At 35.0% G+C, this 19,682-nt stretch overlaps 1 protein-coding gene across 1 annotated transcript in view; it reads left to right on the top strand.

Moving 5' to 3' along the window:
- ETNK1 (ethanolamine kinase 1) overlaps positions 1-11,774 on the top strand; it is a 34,415-nt gene extending 22,641 nt beyond the window's left edge. Inside the window, exons 7-9 of the mRNA XM_036454641.2 lie at positions 1,384-1,544; positions 5,797-5,870; positions 6,204-11,774. Coding sequence (XP_036310534.1) covers positions 1,384-1,544; positions 5,797-5,870; positions 6,204-6,276 — 308 coding nt within the window. The 3' untranslated portion in view covers positions 6,277-11,774. The remainder of the gene's footprint in view (positions 1-1,383; positions 1,545-5,796; positions 5,871-6,203) is intronic.
- Positions 11,775-19,682: the final 7,908 nt, after the last annotated feature.

The raw sequence follows: 19,682 nt of genomic DNA on the forward strand, positions 1-19,682 counted from the left end.
TTAGTACTGTCAAGTATGAAAGGTTTAGTTTTTTTAATGTAAATGGAATTAATTTAAAATATATTTTATGACTATATTTAGAAACATGAAATGCTCTAGAACTCAGGAATAAGAAATTCCCCTAGATGGCTTACACCTAGTAGAAATTTTTCATTGCTAAATTTGTATTTGTATACATCCATGCATTCATATATATATTTTATTTTATTATTTTTAAAAAATATATTTTATTGATTGAGAGATAGTTAGAAACATCGATGAGAGAGAATCATTGATCAGCTGCCTTTTGCACACCCCCTACTGGGAATGTGCCTGCAACCAAGGTAATGCCCTTGACCGAAATCAAACCCGAGACCTTCCAGTCCGCAGGCTGACGCTCTATCCACTGAGCCAAACCGGTTCCAGCCATATATATATTTTAATATACTTTAGGTAATTGGCTGGGGGAAAAGTTTCAGTTTACATGTATTCAATAATTTCCCTACACTATGCTTATCATATGCATGTCATATCTCTACATATATACTTGACATATTTCTACATCTCTGTAGGAAGGGAAAGCAGCTGTTTATATAATGAATAATCATTGTGTTAGTATTAAGGAAGCCACTGCCATGGATATGAAAGAGGAAACTCCACTGATATTAGTAAGATTTTGTGTAGAAAAGAAATTAAGCTAACAATTGAAAGGTAGCATAGAAAAATGGTAGCACTTGAGAGTTAGGTAGCATTTGCATGTGCAGATAGAATAGAAAGGAGGGTACTATAGGAAGAAGGGAGAAAACTTCCAAGATGAGTGTACTTATTATTTTTTAAACATGTTTTATTGCTTTTTTTTTTTTTTTTTTTTTTTTTTTTTTTTTTTTTTTTTTTTTTTTTTTTTTTTTACAGAGAGGAAGAGAGAGGGATAGAGAGTTAGAAACATCAGTGAGAGAGAAACAGCTGCTTCCTGTAACTATAATATTTGTAAAACTTAATATCAGGTGTGTGTATGAGGTTTCAATATAAAGTATCTTTCTTACCCTGTGAGTAACAGTCAAGAAAGATTTAGAGCCATAGTTCTAGGAAATACTGTAGATATTAATGTTCACAAGGATCTTCTGGGCTGCTTAGTGAAAAGATTTGGTGCTTCTGATGCATGTAGTTCAAGCTTCACACAGGAATAATTGAAGCAATGTGAAATGATTATGGTGGTCAACTGTATTGAGCATTCAAACTTAAGAATACATTATGATTGGTTTATTTTAATACATGCTGATTAAATTAGTATTTCAGCCAGATGTTTTATTTTTTTCTCTGAAAATTATGTAGATAGTAAGGTATACTAGTATATAAGATAATGTGTTTTTAAAAGTTTCATTGTACTTTTTCCCCCCACTTTAGGTGTGAGTGATGTAGATTATAGTCTCTACCCAAGTAGAGAACTTCAGGACCAGTGGCTGCGTTCTTACCTTGAAGCCTACAAAGAATATAAAGGCTTTGGGACTGAAGTTACTGAAAAGGAGGTAGAAATACTCTTCATTCAAGTCAATCAGTTTGCTTTGGTAAGTTTAAATTTTAACAAAAGATTCTTCATATGATTTAACAACTGTTTAAATTTTCATCTTATAAAACAGTTTTCTGTTTTGAATTTTGTGAATTTTTGTTCAAAATAATGACAAAATGCGATTCTTTACAATTTTTCCATTATAGTATTTTTGAGGACAAAGATTTTGTTTTATTCACGACCATATTTCCAATCCCTAGAACAATAGTGCCTGGCTACTTGATAAGTGCCCAGTAATTATTTGTTTAACTAATGGATTCCAGTTAGAGTTAGGATTATTTGTGAATTAGTGTTTGTAGAGGCCCAGTGCACAAAATTCATGTGGGGTAGAGGGTCCCTCAGCCCGGCCTATACCTTCTCACAATCCAGGACTCCTTGGGGGATGTCCGACTGCTGACCAGGACCCCTCGGGGGATGTCCGACTGCTGATTTAGGCCCCATCATGAGATTGAGTCTAAACCAGCAGTCGGATATCCCTCTCACAATCTGGGATCTCTGGCTCCTACCTGCTCGCCTGCTTGTCTGCTCGCCTGCCTGCCTGCCTGATTGCCCCTAACTGCCTCTGCCTCGACTCCTCTGCCGTGGCTTCGTCAGGAAGTTTGTTCAGCTGTCTGGTCTAATTAGCATGTTATGCTTTTATAATTATAGATGTTCTCTTTTTTCTTAGTTATGAAAACATATTCAAGGACAGATTTATGGGAAACGAGGTTTTCACAATGCATTCACCATTACATCTTAATGTTAACATGACAAAAGTTTATTGGTTTTATAACTTTACTTTATCAGTTGTTTTAAGTAAAATATGGTTTTCCATTATACATGTGCAAGTTGAGCTCATAACTCCAACTCATTTAAATGCTTTTCTTGAGACAGTCTCTCCATTTTTTTGGGTATGTAGTAGATGTGCTCTATGTGTACTTTCTATGTAATTTCATAGAATGTTAGAATAGCATGCAGTGCAGCTTGCAAGCCACATGCCGCTCTTTGGCCCCTTGAGTGTGGCTCTTCCACAAAATACCATGGCCTGTACAAGTCTGTTTTGGAGAAGTGGCATTAGAAGTTTAAGTTAAAAAAATTTGGCTCTCAAAAGAAATTTTAATTATTGTACTGTTGATATTTGACTCTATTGACTAATGAGTTTGCCGACCACTGCCATAGGGTATATGTACCACTCTATTATATTTATTTGAATTTTAGAGAGAGAGATGAAGGGAGAGAGAGAAATATCCATGTGATATCTTAACCTTGATTGGCTACCTCCTGGCAGGGATTGAGCCTGCAATCCCAGCATGTCCCCTGACTGGGAGTTGAACTTGCGTCCTTTTGGTACATGGGACAAGGCCCAATCAACTGAGCCACACTGGCCAGGGCTTTATCGCTCTTTATCTAGTCATCTTTCGAAGGACATTTTGGTTGTTTCCATGTCTTGGCCACCGTGTGTAATGCTGCAATGAACATACAAGCTTCTCTGGGATCTCTGGCTTTTTACATATATGCACCCCTATGTAAGGATATACAGGGGTGCATATATCTTTGCCAATAAATGTTTTAAATATTTTCAGGTAGACATTCAGAAGAAGGGTTGCTGGGTCATATGGTAACTATATTTTCAAATTTTTGTGGGACCTTCTTAACTGTTTTCCATGGTGGTTTTACCAGTTTACATTCCCACCAGCAGTGAATGAGGTTTCCTTTTTTCCACACCTCCAACACTTGGTATTACTTGTCTTGTTGATAATCGCCATTCTAACAGTGTGAGGCATTACCTCATTGTAGTTTTGATTTTCATTTCCCTAACAGCATGTTTTCATAAATCTTTCGACCACTTGTATGTCTTCCTTGGAGAAGTGTCTGTTCTAGTCCTCTGCCCATTTTTTAAATGGATTGTTTGTGTGGTATTGAGCTGTATGAATTCTTTATATATTTTGGATCTTAGCACCTTGTTGGAGCTGTTGTTTTCCAGATAACATCTTCCATTTGGTTGATTGCTTTTTTGTTTTGATGGCTATTTCTCTTGCTGTGTAGAAGCTTTTTAGTTTTACATAGTCCCTTTCATTTATTTTTGCCTTTACCTCTCTTGCCTTTTGGGTCAAATTTATAAAATCTCGTCTAAGACCAAGATCATAAGTGTAACACCTATGTTTTCTTTTATGCAGCTTTGGGTCTTATATTTAGGTTTTTGATCCATTTTGGATTAATGTTCGTATAAAGAATAAACTGTAGTTTCATTCTTTCCTGTGAGTGGCTTTCAAGTTTTCTTAGCACAATTTGTTGAAGAGGTCTTTTCCCTCCATTTTATGTTTGTGGCTCCTTTAAACTACAAAGCATTATTTTTATTTATTTATTTATTTTTTAATATATTTTATTGATTTTTACAGAGAGGAAGGGAGAGGGATAGAGAGCCAGAAACGTCGATGAGAGAGAAACATCGACCGGCTGCCTCCTACACCCCCCCCCCCCCCCCCCCCACCGCGGATATGCCCGCAACCAACGCACATGCCCTTGACCGGAATCGAACCCGGGACCTTTCAGTCCGCAGACCGACGCTCTACCACTGAGCCAAACCGGCTTCGGCTACAAAGCATTAAATGAGGTTGACTGGACCGGTTTTGCTCAGTGGATAGAGCGTCGGCCTGCGGACTGAAAGGTCCCGGGTTCAATTCCGGTCAAGGGCATGTACCTTGGTTGCGGGCACATCCCCAGTGTGTGTGTGTGGGGGGGTGCAAGAGGCAGCTGGTCGGTGTTTCTCTCTCATCGACGTTTCTAACTCTCTGTCCCTCTCGATTCCTCTCTGTGTAAAATCAATAAAATATATTAAAAAAATAAATAAATAATAAGGGGGTTGAAAAACACACACACAATGAAATGGAAAGATATTTTGTTTATGTATTGGAAGAATCAACAATATGTCCTAAAGCAATATGCAGATTTAATGCAAGCCCTATTAAAATTCCAATGAAATTTTTTAAAGAAATAGAATAAAAAATCATCAGATATTTATGGAATTACAAAAGACCCCGAATAGCCAAAGCATTCCCGAGAAAAAAGAATGAAGCCTGAGGGTATCACATTTTCTAACTTCAAATTTTACTACAAAGCGATAATAATCAAAACAACATGGTATTGGCTGAAAAACAGACACGAGGACCTATGGAACAGAACTAGGAGTCCAGAAATAAACTTACATGTATTTGGGTAAATAATTTACAATAACTGATTTTTTAAAGGAGATCTTTTTAGGGTAAAAGTTTTTGAAATAATATTTCTAGTTAAAGTATTTCTTGGAAGTTTTATTGGTGTTATCAGAATCTTCAAATACCATGTTTAACTGACAATGATCATAAAGCATGCACACAATGATTTTACAGCTCCTAATTACACAGCTATTGGTTTTCTCCTAAGATCCATTTTTCTCTGACATAAATAACCTCTTAGTTTATGTTGTGATTGGTGTGCAGAATTGTTGGATCAATTCAAATTGTTTCCAGATATTTGTTACTCCTAGAACATTCTTCACACTATTTTTTTCTTTTTTTGGTTTGAGATTTGGATTTTTTATTTTGTTTATATTTTTATGTCAAGTAACCATGTTCTTTGATAATGTATTTTATATGAGAGGTTGTTATCAATTAATATCATTAAAAACACTTTGCCAAAAAAAGAAAAAAAAAAGAATAAAAGAAACTTGAATAAAAAGACCACTTAACCAACACCTATCAGTGCTGATGCTGAATTCTGCCTATATAAAACAGATTATAGAAGTTGGGTTACAGTTTTTAAATGACTGTAGTTTATTATAGCCTCTTATAGTATAGATATAAGTGATTTATAGCCATCTAGATGACTGTACATTCAATTATTACCTTATTTTAGATATTTTATATAAAAAAGCATCAATAACATTTTTTATGGAATTGATGAAAAAGAGAAAAATTAAAAATATGATATTTGCTTTACAAAGAAATGAATTGTCGCCTGGCCTGTGTAACTCAATGGTTGAGAGTTAACTCATGCACCAAGAAGTGAATGGTTTGATTCTAGGTCAGAACACATTCCCACATTGCGGGCTTGAACCCTGGTAGCAGGAGGCAGCTGGTTGATGTTGATGTTTCTCTTTCATTAATGTTTCTATCTCTCTTTCCTCTCCCTTCTCTCCCTTCCACTCTCTCCAAAAATATAAAATGAAATAAAAAAAATCAAAAAGGGAAATGAATTATTGTAATTCTTGTTTTTTCTGACTTTCTTTTTAGGCTTCTCATTTCTTTTGGGGATTGTGGGCTTTGATTCAAGCCAAATATTCCACTATTGAGTTCGATTTCCTTGGGTAAGTTTAATTTTACTGTATGCATTATATTTATCTCTACTTTTGAATTAACATTGAGAACTCATAGGGGACATTGTAGTTATTCTTTTCAATCAAATGTTATAAAGTTTATATACATTTAATACATGGTTTGAGAGGAAATCTGGTTTAATCTGTTAAATGTACTTAATATTAGAAAGGTGTCCAGTAGATGGTGCAATAAACTAAAAATATATTCTTTGAAAAAAATCGTAAAATTAAAAAAAAAATTCAGTTGAGAAGGGGTGAGTGGAAATAAAGGGGAGGATTAAGTTTTCAGCTCTGACTAATTTTGTTATTCTCTTTTCTCACTAGATATGCAATTGTTCGTTTTAACCAGTACTTTAAAATGAAGCCTGAAGTGACTGCATTAAAAATGCCTGAGTAAAGATGTAATTATTCTCAAGTAGCTGAACAATGCTTGTGAATCTTTTCTTGAGAAATTCCGAAAAGCCAATTATTTGTTAAGATTCTGTTATTTAATTTGGTTATCTTGCTTTACAAATTATGCCTCTATCAACCAATTTGTTTTTTAAATGGACTGAATGATGTAAAAAAGATATATATACCTACTGCTGTCAGTATGCAGTACATTAGAAATTTGTTAAATCTACAAAATAGGTATAAAGATGTCAATTTAATCTTTTTGATAATTTAATTTGCTATATGTGAATTATTTATTATAAATGTAACATGGTTCTGTGACTGCTTTAATCTATCTCATCCGTTAAGTGTAAGCAATGAAAATGTTCCAGAAGAAACTTTTTTTTTTTACTTTAAGATTAATTTTAGTTAAAAGTTCTAGATGTTCATTGTAACTTTTTTATCTTGATACACTGTAAGTAAAATGGATCATTTACTCTTGAAATGCCAGATATAGATTACTTAGGATGTTCTTGGAAAAATACCTGTCTAGGAGTGTGGGATACATTCACTATCTATGGTAGTGGAACATCTTTTTGAACTGAATATTGGAAACTGTTTCGTTGGGGGGAATTTACCTTAGAATTTAATTCTCCTCTTCCTACAGAGTCTGGCAGTATAAATATTTACTGTATAATCCTAGAATAGATATGAGATTTTGTGTCCCCAAAATTTGTATTCAGTAATGTTCTCATATACTAAATGTGGCCATTTAAGTTACTAGTTTACTTTTAAGATTTTAGTGTATCAAGTTTTTTCTAACCAAATGTTTTGTTTTACATATTGAGATGTTCTATGTCTTTGTTAATAAATAATAGTAGAACAATTGCTAATTAAAAAAAAAAAAAGATAGAACACTTGGGAACAAGAAAATGTCAGTTAGATTAATTCTATTTTACCCCTGTAGATTCATTTTTTACATTTGGTTTCATGTTTTAGTTTGGCTTCATATCTTTGGAATGATAGCAAATGATTGCTTGATAGATACATGTAGGTTCAGAGAAGTTGAGGTGTTAAAATAATTAAATAAGGAACATTTAAGGTATTGATCTTGTACACTTAATCTGATATATCAAAATGTGAATTAAGCAGAAATACTCCTTGTAGGAAGGATTCTGTTTTTATTACTCTTGATTTTGTTTGTGTATTTTTTACTTTATTTTGTTTTGAAGTGAGGATGATAATTATTTGGAAGGGAGTTAGATCTTTGGGATAAGTAAGCTTCATGTTTTGAAGACTGCCATGTGGAGTTGAGTAGTCATGGTTGTCTTTACTTAGAAAATTAGTCTGACAAACTTTTCACTTTGGTCACATAAGTGCCCATGTACAAAGTTGGCTTAATGGATCTGCATATTCAGAATATGCAACTACACATTATCCTCTGAGAAATCTTCTGAGGAGTCTGATATATTATTCCAAATGACTTATATTCTCAGATAAGTGCTTTAAAATACTTGGGTTATCTCAAGATGTTTAAAGGTAATCAAGTAGAAACACTTACAGGCCATTTTAAATGGTAAATTCTAGTTACATAAATAGAATATGAAAATCTGTTTATATCTATAACAGTGTTAGACCAATATTTGTTTTCTTCCTCCCCAATGTTAAAAATGTTCACTTCTGTTTTTATAAACCACATTGTTGTAGAATCAATAGAATTTTACTTAATTGACTGAATGGAACCAATTAAACAATGAACCTTTTTATATAATGTTAGAGTGTACTTGAAAAATTGTTTTTGGTGGGATTTTCATCTTTGGTTGGAATATTATTTTCAATGATGAAGAATATGTAATACTCTTGATTTTTTTGCTTTCTGACTTAAAGTGCAACATTATATATCTACATCAGAGGGGAGAAGGTCATTTTTCTACCTTATTTCATATTCTTCAAACTATTTTGAATAGAGATTCACTGAGTCATTGTTGATAGACTCTGCATACTAGTTGTGACACTATAAAAAACATTTCAAAAAGGTCATATAGAAATGAATGTAAAGGTTAATAAAGGCTCTCACTCTAGTCCTAGGAGTATCTAGTGGATCTTGGGAACATAATCAGATAATTAAAATATTTCCCTCATTCTTTGGTTAGGATTTAGATGTGATGATCCCAGTTCTGTACAGATTTTTTTTTGGATCAATTAATTATCAAAATTAATGCTGTGCAGGCTATTAATTGGGTTCTAAATTGCTTTCCTTTTTGTTGACCATTTAAAAGATTCTAAAGGAAAGACAGCTCTCTAAAATGTGTCCTGTGGCTTCTTGACATGTCTGTTGCCTTTTTATGTTAAGCTAAGGAACTTGAATGCCTTACCTAATAACTCGTAAGCTCATTTTGTAAATATGAAAATGATTGTTAGAGAAGTGGCATTCATGTACTACGCCGGAAAATACCGTATACTCATTGTTAGTCAATAGACCATAGTGGCCTGGATGCTTTAACAAGCAGAATTCCACAGTTATTTCCCTCTTTGTTCTTTACATACTTGTTTAGAGCTTACCTGACCAGTAATATTTGATTCCCCCACCTTCCAACAACCAACCCCCATGCTACCACCATTTTCTGGAAATCAAAGAGATGTGGTAGTAAATCACACTGTTCACATGATCATTTTAGATCAAAATGAGCACAAAACTCATCAACTAGATCTGCCTGGAATGTATATAAAACAGTGTAAATAAAAATTTGTAAATTAGTGTGAATTGTATCTTGCATATGAGATTGTGTATTGTTTTTCATTATTTTCCCTTTTAAAGAAAATTTTCTGTAAAGAACTGATCCAGTTCTTTGGTTTTATACTGGAAACAGCCAGCAGTTCAGGCTGCACAGCAGGATAAGAGGAACTGGAGATAGGGTTTATCAGTTTTTGTTAATGTCAGTACTTATTAATGTAGCCTCTCAGTGCCTAATATGACTTCTTCATTCTTTAATTGTTTTTGTGAGGTTAGATTCCTGCAAGTGGTCAATTAATATACACAGAATTTCATTCCATGATTTCAAGCTAAAACAAATTAAAATATAACTTAATGATTGCAAACTGAAGTATTATCTCTTCCTATTTCCAAGTTTAACTTTTTTCCTACCATAAAAATATGAAATTTTTGATATCTCAATGTGAATCTAAATCCCATGTGTACAAGAGATATGGTAAATAATAGCTGTTAGTTTAACCAAAGCATATCTCATGTGGCTTCTCTAGATATAAAGTTGTTTATTATGGGATTGTAAACAACAAAAAGATGTAATATTTTAATGACTGCTATTTACTTTTTTGCTGGACTAAAAATATTTGAACTTCATAAATATGTAACTAAAACTTCCAGAGTAAAAGAAAAAAGTCTCCCCACACACTTTGTTACAAGTTAAAAATCTCCACTTTACTAATCATACAGGTATTTCATTACACAAAGCTTTCTATATAATTTTAATTGCTTTATAATATGCGAATACTATCAGTTTGATTTTCTGCTTTAAATTACTTTTAATAAAATTGATAATGCATTCTAAAGTGTTACAGATTTCAGTTGATAGACAAAGTTAATAGTGCTTTGTGCTAGGAGAGTTTTGTTATTGGCAGCAACTTGCACAACTTACACAAAAAGCAAATGCTAGTAACTGTTAATGCACAGATGAAAATGGAATTATATGTGATTAAAGAAGTTTTATATTTATTTGAAAGTTAATTTGCTCTGATTTTTCTTCAGTTCAGTAGATTTTAGAATGACCTTTGACTGGAAACTTAGTTACATAAGGCAGTCTGTTTCTTCTTAAAGAAATTAGTTATATTGAACTGCCTTTTTATTTCTTGTTATATAACACCTTATAGCGTTACATTTTGGGTTTAATATCTTTGGACAGAAAAGCATATCAGTTATTTTAAATGAACCTCCCCCTATCTTTGAAGCTTAGTCTCCAAAATGTGTTACTATAAAAGAAAATGCTTTGGATTGCATTACTTGAAATCTTGAAAACTGAAATTAATAAGATACATTACATAATGAATTAGATTTTTCTGGACACAATTTTTATGCTAAAAATTCTATTTCAGGATCACAACTTGAAATAGAAAATTTCACTATTTCAATTAAAAACTAATGGTAGTGCTTATACAGAAGATCCATTTGTGTTGGACATCCAAAATTAAAGCTTTAAGTAGATTTCTGTGCTGAAATCTGCTTTCTCTTCTTACCTATGCACTTACTATGCTACTGATGTTATATCAAACCGGTTAAAATAAAATGTGTTCATTATAAATCCTATAGCTTTTCTAGTTACAAAAAAATTGTGTAAAATACTCAATATTTTTGTTTACATCTTAATCCATTAAAGGTATAATTACCCATTAATCATTTTAACAAATATAAGATACTTATAAAAATTGAAAAGGCTACATAGTGTATTTAAACTAGTTAGTGATGAATAAGAAAAAGCTGGATAATTTAAGTTGTTACATTAGTTAAATATTAAAACTCTAACAGGAACTTTCAAAGCTAGGTTGAGACTTGATGGTATCCATGTAAATTAGTTTATGTGACCTGGAAAAGACCCCCAAAAAGCGGTGGAGAAAATGTGAATATTTGCTTGCTATTGTTGAGGTGTGCTGCTACTTCAGTTTTGGTAGTGACACACTAACATTTTTATTGTCCAATAATCTGAAGAAGTTTCCTTTTGTTTGTGCTAAAGTAACTATAAATTGGTGGGATTTGGGAAGGGAAAACTTTTAAACTATCTAGGAGCCGTTGTACAGCTGGATGAAGAAGTTTCCATGATGTGAAATATTTGAATTTTAAATATTATTAAAAAAAAAAAGAAGATATGGCATCATTCCATGTTCATAAATGATAATTTCAGATGCAGGAGGAAAAAACCCCAGCGAATAATTGTATGCTAAATTGGGAAATTGGTAGAAAGCTTAAATTTATGTTTATCAAATGTGAACCATAGTAGTATAATGCTGCTTTGTATATACTGTAAGTGCTACAAATAGTCTCAGCACTGAAAATGTATTGATACCTCTCAAACGAATGCAACTTTTGGAGGTGTTTTGATATGCCTCAGAAAGTATCTGAGAACTTATTAATTTGGTAATGAAGATACTTCCTGTTTGTTGTTGCATATTTTTATGTTTAAAATTTAATTTTTACATTTTTACTACTGTTAATTTAAGTAAAACTTGTTCTGTGGACAGAATGGGGTTGCCAGTGAAGAAAATAAAAAACAGCCTCGTTCATGTAACTGCTTACGTAAAAATATGTTTTTGCTCAATGTTCGTAAATGTTTAATGAAGCTGTTAGTGTTTCTGTTTAAAATATAAGTGATGTTTAGGCTTTATTTCTGTTTAATAAGACCTTTTACCATTGATTAAATGAAGGAATGTATCTTTTTGAAGAGATTTATATTCTGTAAATAAAAAATTGGTTGTAACAATAAAGTTGGGTTCTAGTTGCAGCGTCTCCATAAATCTTGTCACTTTGACTAATTTTTGTGGTTTGCTTTTGTGGAAAAACAAAATACTTTAATGTTAGTGTATAACTATTTGAAGTCATTTTTAAAAAATATATATATTATTGATTTTGTACAGAGAGGAAGGGAGAGAGATAGAGAGTTAGAATCATCGATGAGAGAGTGTTATCGATCAGCTGCCTCTTGCACACCCCCTACTGGGGATATGCCCGCAACCAAGGTACATGCCCTTAACCGGAATCGAACCTGGGACCTTCCAGTCCCCAAGCTGATGCTCTATCCATTGAGCCAAACTGGTTTCGGCTGAAGTCATTTTTAAGTTTCTACTTCTCTGGTTTTATAATAAAGAGTTGAAAGGTTTTAAATAAGTTAAAAAAAAAATTGGCTGAGACAAGAGTATAGAATATTATAAAACTTATAAACAAATTCTGTTTACCTAGTGTAAAAATTCATTATTCTTTTAACCATTATACTTTGTGTCTTCACTGTGGGTGGTGCTGGAAACATGACACTGTCTGGGACTTAGCATCTCCAGTCTATGAAGGGAGTATCCATTCAGCTAGCACTTATTAATGTCAGGTAATGTGCTGGATGGAGATACAATCTCTATCTTCCAATAATGTTTATCATGAGATCAATTCTCGGCATAGTAAAGTCAGCAGTGAGTGGCTGTGTGTGGGTGTGCGAGTGTTTTACAGAATGCTTTCCAATTTGGGTTTATGTGGTGGTTTCTAATGATTAGATTGAGGTTATTTTCAGCCAAAATACTAAAAAGGTGATGTGTCTCCTTAGGGTATCACATCTGAGGAACTCATTGTTGATACTAGTTTTGATCACTTGATGAAAGTACTGTTCCGTGTTTTCACTGAATATTTTCCTCCTTGTAAATAATAAGCAACCTTTGAGGAGATACTTTAAGATTATGTAGTTATTTTGATGTGTTTTGTCTGTTTTTCAACATTTCCTCTTTCCTGATTTAGCAACACTTGATAATTGCCTAAACCAATTTTTATTGTGATGGCTAAAAAATGTGTATTTTTCAATTCTACTCCATACTCCAAACACTCTGTATCAATCTACTTATTATATTCCGTTGATGTAGCTGTTTTTTAAGTATAGACTCTCAGGTTTCTATTTTCAGTGGATTATGTTACTGGACATTTGTATTGATATTAAAATTGTATGAGACTTTGCTTTGGGGAACTTTATCAGATCTGGTTCCTGTGACATTTTTATATGCACCAATATTTTTTGCACATTTTACCCCACTTTCTAATTTTGTACCTTTCCTTCCTGAGCCCTGGAATCAACCATTTCTCCAAGGAGCCTAGTTCTTTTTAGAGGGAATAATACTCAGAAACTTAGGTCTAGAAACTATGCTTATTGTTCCTGGGATATCATTGATCCTACCTGGCAAAGCAAGAAAACACCCCACCTCTTACATTTTATGTAAATTTATCTTTTAGAAATTGAGATCATACTGACAACTTCAATTTCTAATTCAACTTCACAGTTTTTCCTTTCCTCCCATTTCATAATTTTTTTTTCTTACTCTGATAACAAAGATATGTATTTTTATTTATAAATTTTATTGATTTTGTACAGAGAGGAAGGGAGAGAGATAGAGAGTTAGAAACATCGATGAGAGAGAGTAACCGATCAGCTGCCTCTTGCACACCCCCCACTGGGAATATGCCCGCAACCAAGGTACATGCCCTTGACCGGAATCGAACCTGGGACCTTTCAGTCCCCAAGCCGACGCTCTATCTATTGAGCCAAACCGGTTTCGGCAAGATATGTATTTTTGTTAAGAGTAACATACAATTGGTGTGCCTTAGCTCTGGATTAAAGTGGTGTCTCCCCATTTTCTCATTTTAATTAAGCATCTAGTGGGAAGGGATACTTTGAAACTGATTTTAAAAAATTAATTTTAGCATCTATTTGGCAGTTTTGCCTGCAACAATCATTGTGATGTTTACTGGATGCTGATTTCCTATTCCCTCTTTACTCCTGCACTCATAAACTGTACTTTCACTGTAAGAAAGAGCTGTACCTTTCTTATTCAACTCAATCAGTAAGGACACAAAGGCATTTAATTCTATGAGCCAAACTCTGTAACAGTCATTTTGTTGCTCAGTTTGTCCCAGTTTGGTGATTGAGAGCTCCTTCAATTTGGCTGCTGTATCATTTCATCATGCCCACATTATTTTTTGAGCACTTCCCTTTCCTGCAACATAAAGACATTCCTGGCTAGGCTTGTTCCTTCCTTGCCCTAACAACTCTCAGCTCAACTATTTCTTCAAGGAGCTCTGACACTTCATCTTTAGAATATTTAGAAACATCTAGTGCCAGGTGTATTCATTGTTCCTAAATTCATTCTAAATTCTGTCATTTGACAAAATTAGGAAATTGCATGTAACATAATTTTTAGCATACTTAACACCTGTATATATCCTGATCCATCTGTTTTTGTAACTTTATTTTGATCATTTTAGACTTCTAAAAAAGTCAGTAGAATAGTTAAATACACTTACATATATTCTTTTTCACAGTACTCTAATATTTTACTTCCTTTATTTTATTTCTTATTTCTTACTGTGAATTATTTAAGAGCAATTTGCACACAAATATTCTTTGCCCCTCAAAACTTGTATTTCCTAAGTACACTGTTTTCTTACCTCCACTGTTTCTGATGAGTTGGTGATTATATATTTTTATTGATTTCAGAGAGTAAGGGAGGGGGAGAGAGAGAGAGACATCCATGATGAGAGAGAATCATTGATTGGTTGCCTCCTGCACACCCCCTACTGAGAATCAAGCCCACAACCTGGGCTTGGGCCCTCATGGAATTGAACCTCCTGGTTTATGTGTCAACACTCAACCACTAAACCACACCAGCTGAATGTTTTGCCAATTATTTCAGTTGTAGAATTTTTATTTGATTATTTTTAGAGATTCTGTTTTGCTTTTCCAATTTCTAATTCCTGATGAGCAGAGTTTTTATATCTCTGAGTATGCTGTGATAGGTGCTTTAAAATTCTTGTCTATTATTTTCAACAGCTGGGTCAATCTCAGGGACCTTCTATTAATTTTCTTTTGAATATACATTTTCCTCTTTGTATATATAGTAGTTTTGATTTGTGTCCTAGATAGACATTATGATTGATATATTGTAGATATGCTTGATTTTGGTGTGATCCTCTGGAAACTATTGATTTTGTTTATTTTAACAGGCATGTATCTTGGCTATACTCAAACCTCAAATTCTCTGGCTGCTGTTAGTTGCGGAGTAGCTAAATTTTTTGACAATGTATATGCAGATTTTAGTGCCATTTCTCTCTGGATCCTTCTTGGAATTTCTTTTCATACTTTCCAGCTAATGAGGTTGCTTTCAACTCTGTTCTTTAGTTCTTCAAGTAAGGCTGTATGTTTTCTGAGTTTTAGCTGTTCCATAAACCTCTGACTTGTGGCTTAATGTTAACAAAATGGGCAACTTAATGCTATTGTCTTTTTCTAAGTGTAAAATCTGCTCTAGTTATATTTTGCTGTTGGTTGCTCTCCAGTGCGTTTAGGTAGTTCTGTATATCACTAGAAGCCTGCTGCACAGATTCTTGCACTGGTAGGGGCCCTCCACCTGGCCTGTGAGGATTGGGTCCCAAATGGCGGTTCTTGGGTGACGCACCCAGAATTGGGCTCCCTCCTCTCTTCTCCCAATATTATGTCACTTTCTATCTGTCTTGCTTCTTTCACTTTACCCTAAGTTTAGCAGTAATTGATGACTTGTGGGCACTAATTTAGCTGCAAAATGCAATTATTATTTTTTAAAGTATATTTTATTGATTTTTTACAGAGAGGAAAGGAAAGGGATAGAGAGTCAGAAACATCGATGAGAGAAACATTGATCAGCTGCTGCCTGCACACCTCCCACTGGGGATGTGCCTGTAACCAAGGTACAGGCCCTTGACTGGAATCGAACCTGGGACCCTTCAGTCCAAAGGCCGACGCTCTATCCACTGAGCCAAACCCGTTTTGGCAAATGCATTTATTTAGCAAATAGGACTTACTTAGCCTGGAATCTAGTTGGCCTAGGGCAGGACCCTGCTCAATGTCAGGCTCCTGCCCAGACCCTTCCACCCAGGTGGAGTCCTGTGGCAATAGGAACCTCCTTCCCACCTGAGCTGCTCCTTTGCCTCCTTCCCTCCCGCTGGTGCTACTTTCTGCCCAGAAGGAGGGAAGCTGCAGCCGGTTTCCCAGCCGATAGTGGTAGTGGGAAAATTTGCTGCCTCCACTGGAAATTGATATTGAGTGGATGGGCCAGTGAGGGCACCAGATGTTGGGGCTCAGCCAGTAGGTCCTACACATCCCATCATTTAGCTAATTGAGTTGAAAAGTTTCTGTGAGGGCCAGACCCATGACCTCTGAAATGGGCTAGAGGCCTGGTGGGGAGCAAGACCTGAAGTGAGGAGCTAATGGGCTAGAGGCCTGGTACACGGATTTGTGCATTGGTGGGATCCCTAGGCCTGGCCTGCAGGGGTCAGGCTGAAACCAGCTCTTCGACATCCCTTGAGGGGTCCCGGATTGTGAGAGGGCAGTTCTTGGGTCATGCACCCTGGAATCAGGCTCCTCCTTCTCTGATTCTGGGTGCATTACCCGAGAACCACAGCTGCCAAGTCACCACAACTCAGCAGCTCCTGCATTGAGCGTCTGCCCCCCTGGTGATCAGTGCACGTCATAGCTACTGGTCTGCCAGTTGGCCAGTTGCTTAGGCTTTTATATATATAAATATCAAGTTGTATCTCTGAGAACACTGATACAATATGAGCTAGTACACCATCACTCAAAGTATTACCTTTTTATTATAGCTTTTTTTAGTTGGCAATATAATTGACTAGAGGCCCAGTGCATGAAATTTATGTACTGGTGGGGTCCCTAGTGGCTGCTAACTGGGTACTCCCTCCCCTCTGCTGGCCCTAGCCCCTGGTTGAACTCCCAGACAAACTCCCAGTCAAGGGGACAATTTGCACACTATACGCTTTTATTATATAGGGTAGGATAGTTTGAATTGTTATAGATGTTAAAGCTTCTGAAAATTGTACCATTTTAAAACAAATACCATGTATTTTAACTTGTAGAGTTTTAATTATATTTCAGAATTTGTATTTTCTTTTGACCTAAGAATTGCTTGTTTAATAGAAAGTTAATTTTTAAGTGGAAGGATCTTTTTTATGTTTGGGTTTTTAATATTTTGAGTTATTTCATTGTTACAGAAAGTGTTGTTTACAATATTTCTGTCCTATGGAAATTGATGTTTTGACCTAATATGTGATCCTCTTTTGGGAATGCTCCATGCTTGTTTCAAAAGAAGATATATTCTCTATATCAGGGTGTAGTCTTTTATATACACATATCCACAACCACATAGTCTATCATTATTCATAGGTTTCATATTTTTTAACTTGCCTACTTACTAAAACTTATTTGTAACCTCAAAGTCAATTCTTGGGGGCATTTTTGTGGTCATCTGTGGACATGCACGTTGGTGTTGCTGGAAATGTGCATTCTTACCGAGGGCTGAACAAGTGGACTCTGCCCTCTTGTTTTAGCTTTCATTCTGTAAACAAATGCCCTTTTCACTGTACATTTATTTAGTGTCATTTTTTTTTATTTTTTCATTTTTGTTGGTGGTTTCACTATTTAAAATGGCCCCCAAACATAGTGCTGAAGACTTCCTTGGTTCAGTCTCACCTCTTCAGCTTTAAGACTCACTCCCTGCCCTGTGCTTTGAGATAGAGCAACACCCATCTGCTTATAGTTCTGAGACATATCAATCTTGCACATATCTCTGCTTTTTTTTCATGCTGCTTATCTTTTAGACCAGGTCAATTTTTACTTTGTTAAAACTTTAAAAAGCTTTGCTCAAATACTTTGAAAATATCATTTCCAGAAAACCATCTCTCTCTTCTTGGCCAATTATCCCTTCTGGCCCTCTTCCCTTGCCTGACTGCAGTGGCCAGGATCACCTTTTATCAGTGAATTTATCTCATCTTATTTGTCTTTATGAGTTTGCCTTCCTGAGTAGATGTTATGCTCATTAAGAACACGAGTTTGATAGTATCATAGGTATGTAATGGGACTTTATGTTTAGCAAGTGGAAGTATTAAATTAGTTAAGAATTACTGCCAATCAAGCTAAAAATAAAATAAGAAAGCAGTATTTGATCTTGGAGAGACACAAACCCTGGAAATGACAATCTAGAATAACTTGAGATGATAGGATTTCATTGGAGAAGCTGTACTTCACTACTTTGAAAGTTAGAAATTCATTTTATTTTTTACCACATACTTATGCATATTTTGTTTTTATTTAGTTGAGTCTCAATTTAGAGAAGTATGTAGATGCTTTGTTAACTGCCATTGATTTCTGATGTGACCAGAATTTAGTGTTCTTATAATCTAGCATCCCAGTAGTTTGTCAAGCCCTATTTTTAAAATGTATGTCCATAACATTGAAACAGCAGTGAAAAAATGTTTCCTCTCTAGATGAGTTTCAGTCAAAATCTGTAATTGTTTTTCTCATAATATTGCATAAACATCAATAAAGCCCAAGCCAATCATCATTGATTTATACCAGAAATTAATATTTAAAGTGGCCATCATTACTTGGCTGGTGCTGCTCAGTAGTTGAGTGTTGATTTATGAACCAGGTGACAGTTGGATTTCCATTCAGGGCACATGCCTGGTTTGTGGGCTCGATTCCAAGTAGGGGGCGTGCAAGAGGCAGGTGATCAATGACTCATCATTAATGTTTCAATCTCCCTCTCCCTCTCTGAAATCAATATAAATATATATATATTAAAAAAAAAAAGCAAAGTGGCCATCCTATATAATAAAAGCCTAATATGCTAAGTGTCTGGTTTCCCGGTAACATATAGTATTAGGTAACATAGGACAAAGAACTCTGCTTGCCTATTCAAGAAAGAAAACTTACTGCCAAATCTCCGCTCAACCAATAAAGTATAATATGATAATGATATGCTAAGGCCACTCAACTGCTGGCTATGATGTGCACCTACCACCAGGGGCAGATGCTATGACTGTAGGTTAACTTGCTGCTGGGGTCTGGCAGATAGGGACTGAGTCAGACAAGTCCTGGAGTCCTCCCATGGTCCCTCCCCCAGGCTGGCCCCACCCCTGATTGGCTCCCAACAACCCAGTTGGGGGCAAGGCTGACCTGCAACTGCCCATGACCCCTCCCCACAGCCGGTCCTACCTCCAATGGGCCCCTATTGGGGCAGGCCAGCTGGACCCCACCTGTGCCCAAATTAGTGTACTGGGCCTTTAGTCATTAATAATTCATTATGCAGGAAATAACTGTTTTCTAAAGATTTGTCAGTTATAGGTATTTCTATTCTATTATTTTAATTCAACACAATCACGAGTCAAATATACTAGTTTCTACTGCAATTTCTATGGTCTGTTTTCTCAACTATATTGTGAATCTTAATAGTTGAAACTTATTTCATCTCACAAAAACTATATATTTAGTAATTAGCTGACTCCCTTATCTGAACACTAGCTACTTCGTCTTTGTCTTTGATTTTAATCTCACAACATTTTAACAATCTAACTCAAACTGTTCTCTTTTTTCCCAGTTTTGTAACACTTGGGAAAAATTTAAAAGTTTATTGTGCACTTGCAGTATTTTTTCACATGTAAGCAGAAGGCTGTGTAGGTGCCTTGTAAAAGGCTGTCTTGATGACATCCCTAACAAGAACCTAAAGCAATCCTGATAAAAATTATTTCTGAGTTCCAGCTTTGAAATATTCTGAAAAGAAAAATCAACAAGAAATGTAACCACTTGACCACATTTGGCACTAAGTTTTCTTTCTTGGTTAGGCAAGCAGATT

This window comes from Pipistrellus kuhlii, unplaced genomic scaffold, assembly GCF_014108245.1.
Source record: "Pipistrellus kuhlii isolate mPipKuh1 unplaced genomic scaffold, mPipKuh1.p scaffold_m20_p_3, whole genome shotgun sequence".
Lineage (NCBI taxonomy): Eukaryota > Metazoa > Chordata > Mammalia > Chiroptera > Vespertilionidae > Pipistrellus > Pipistrellus kuhlii.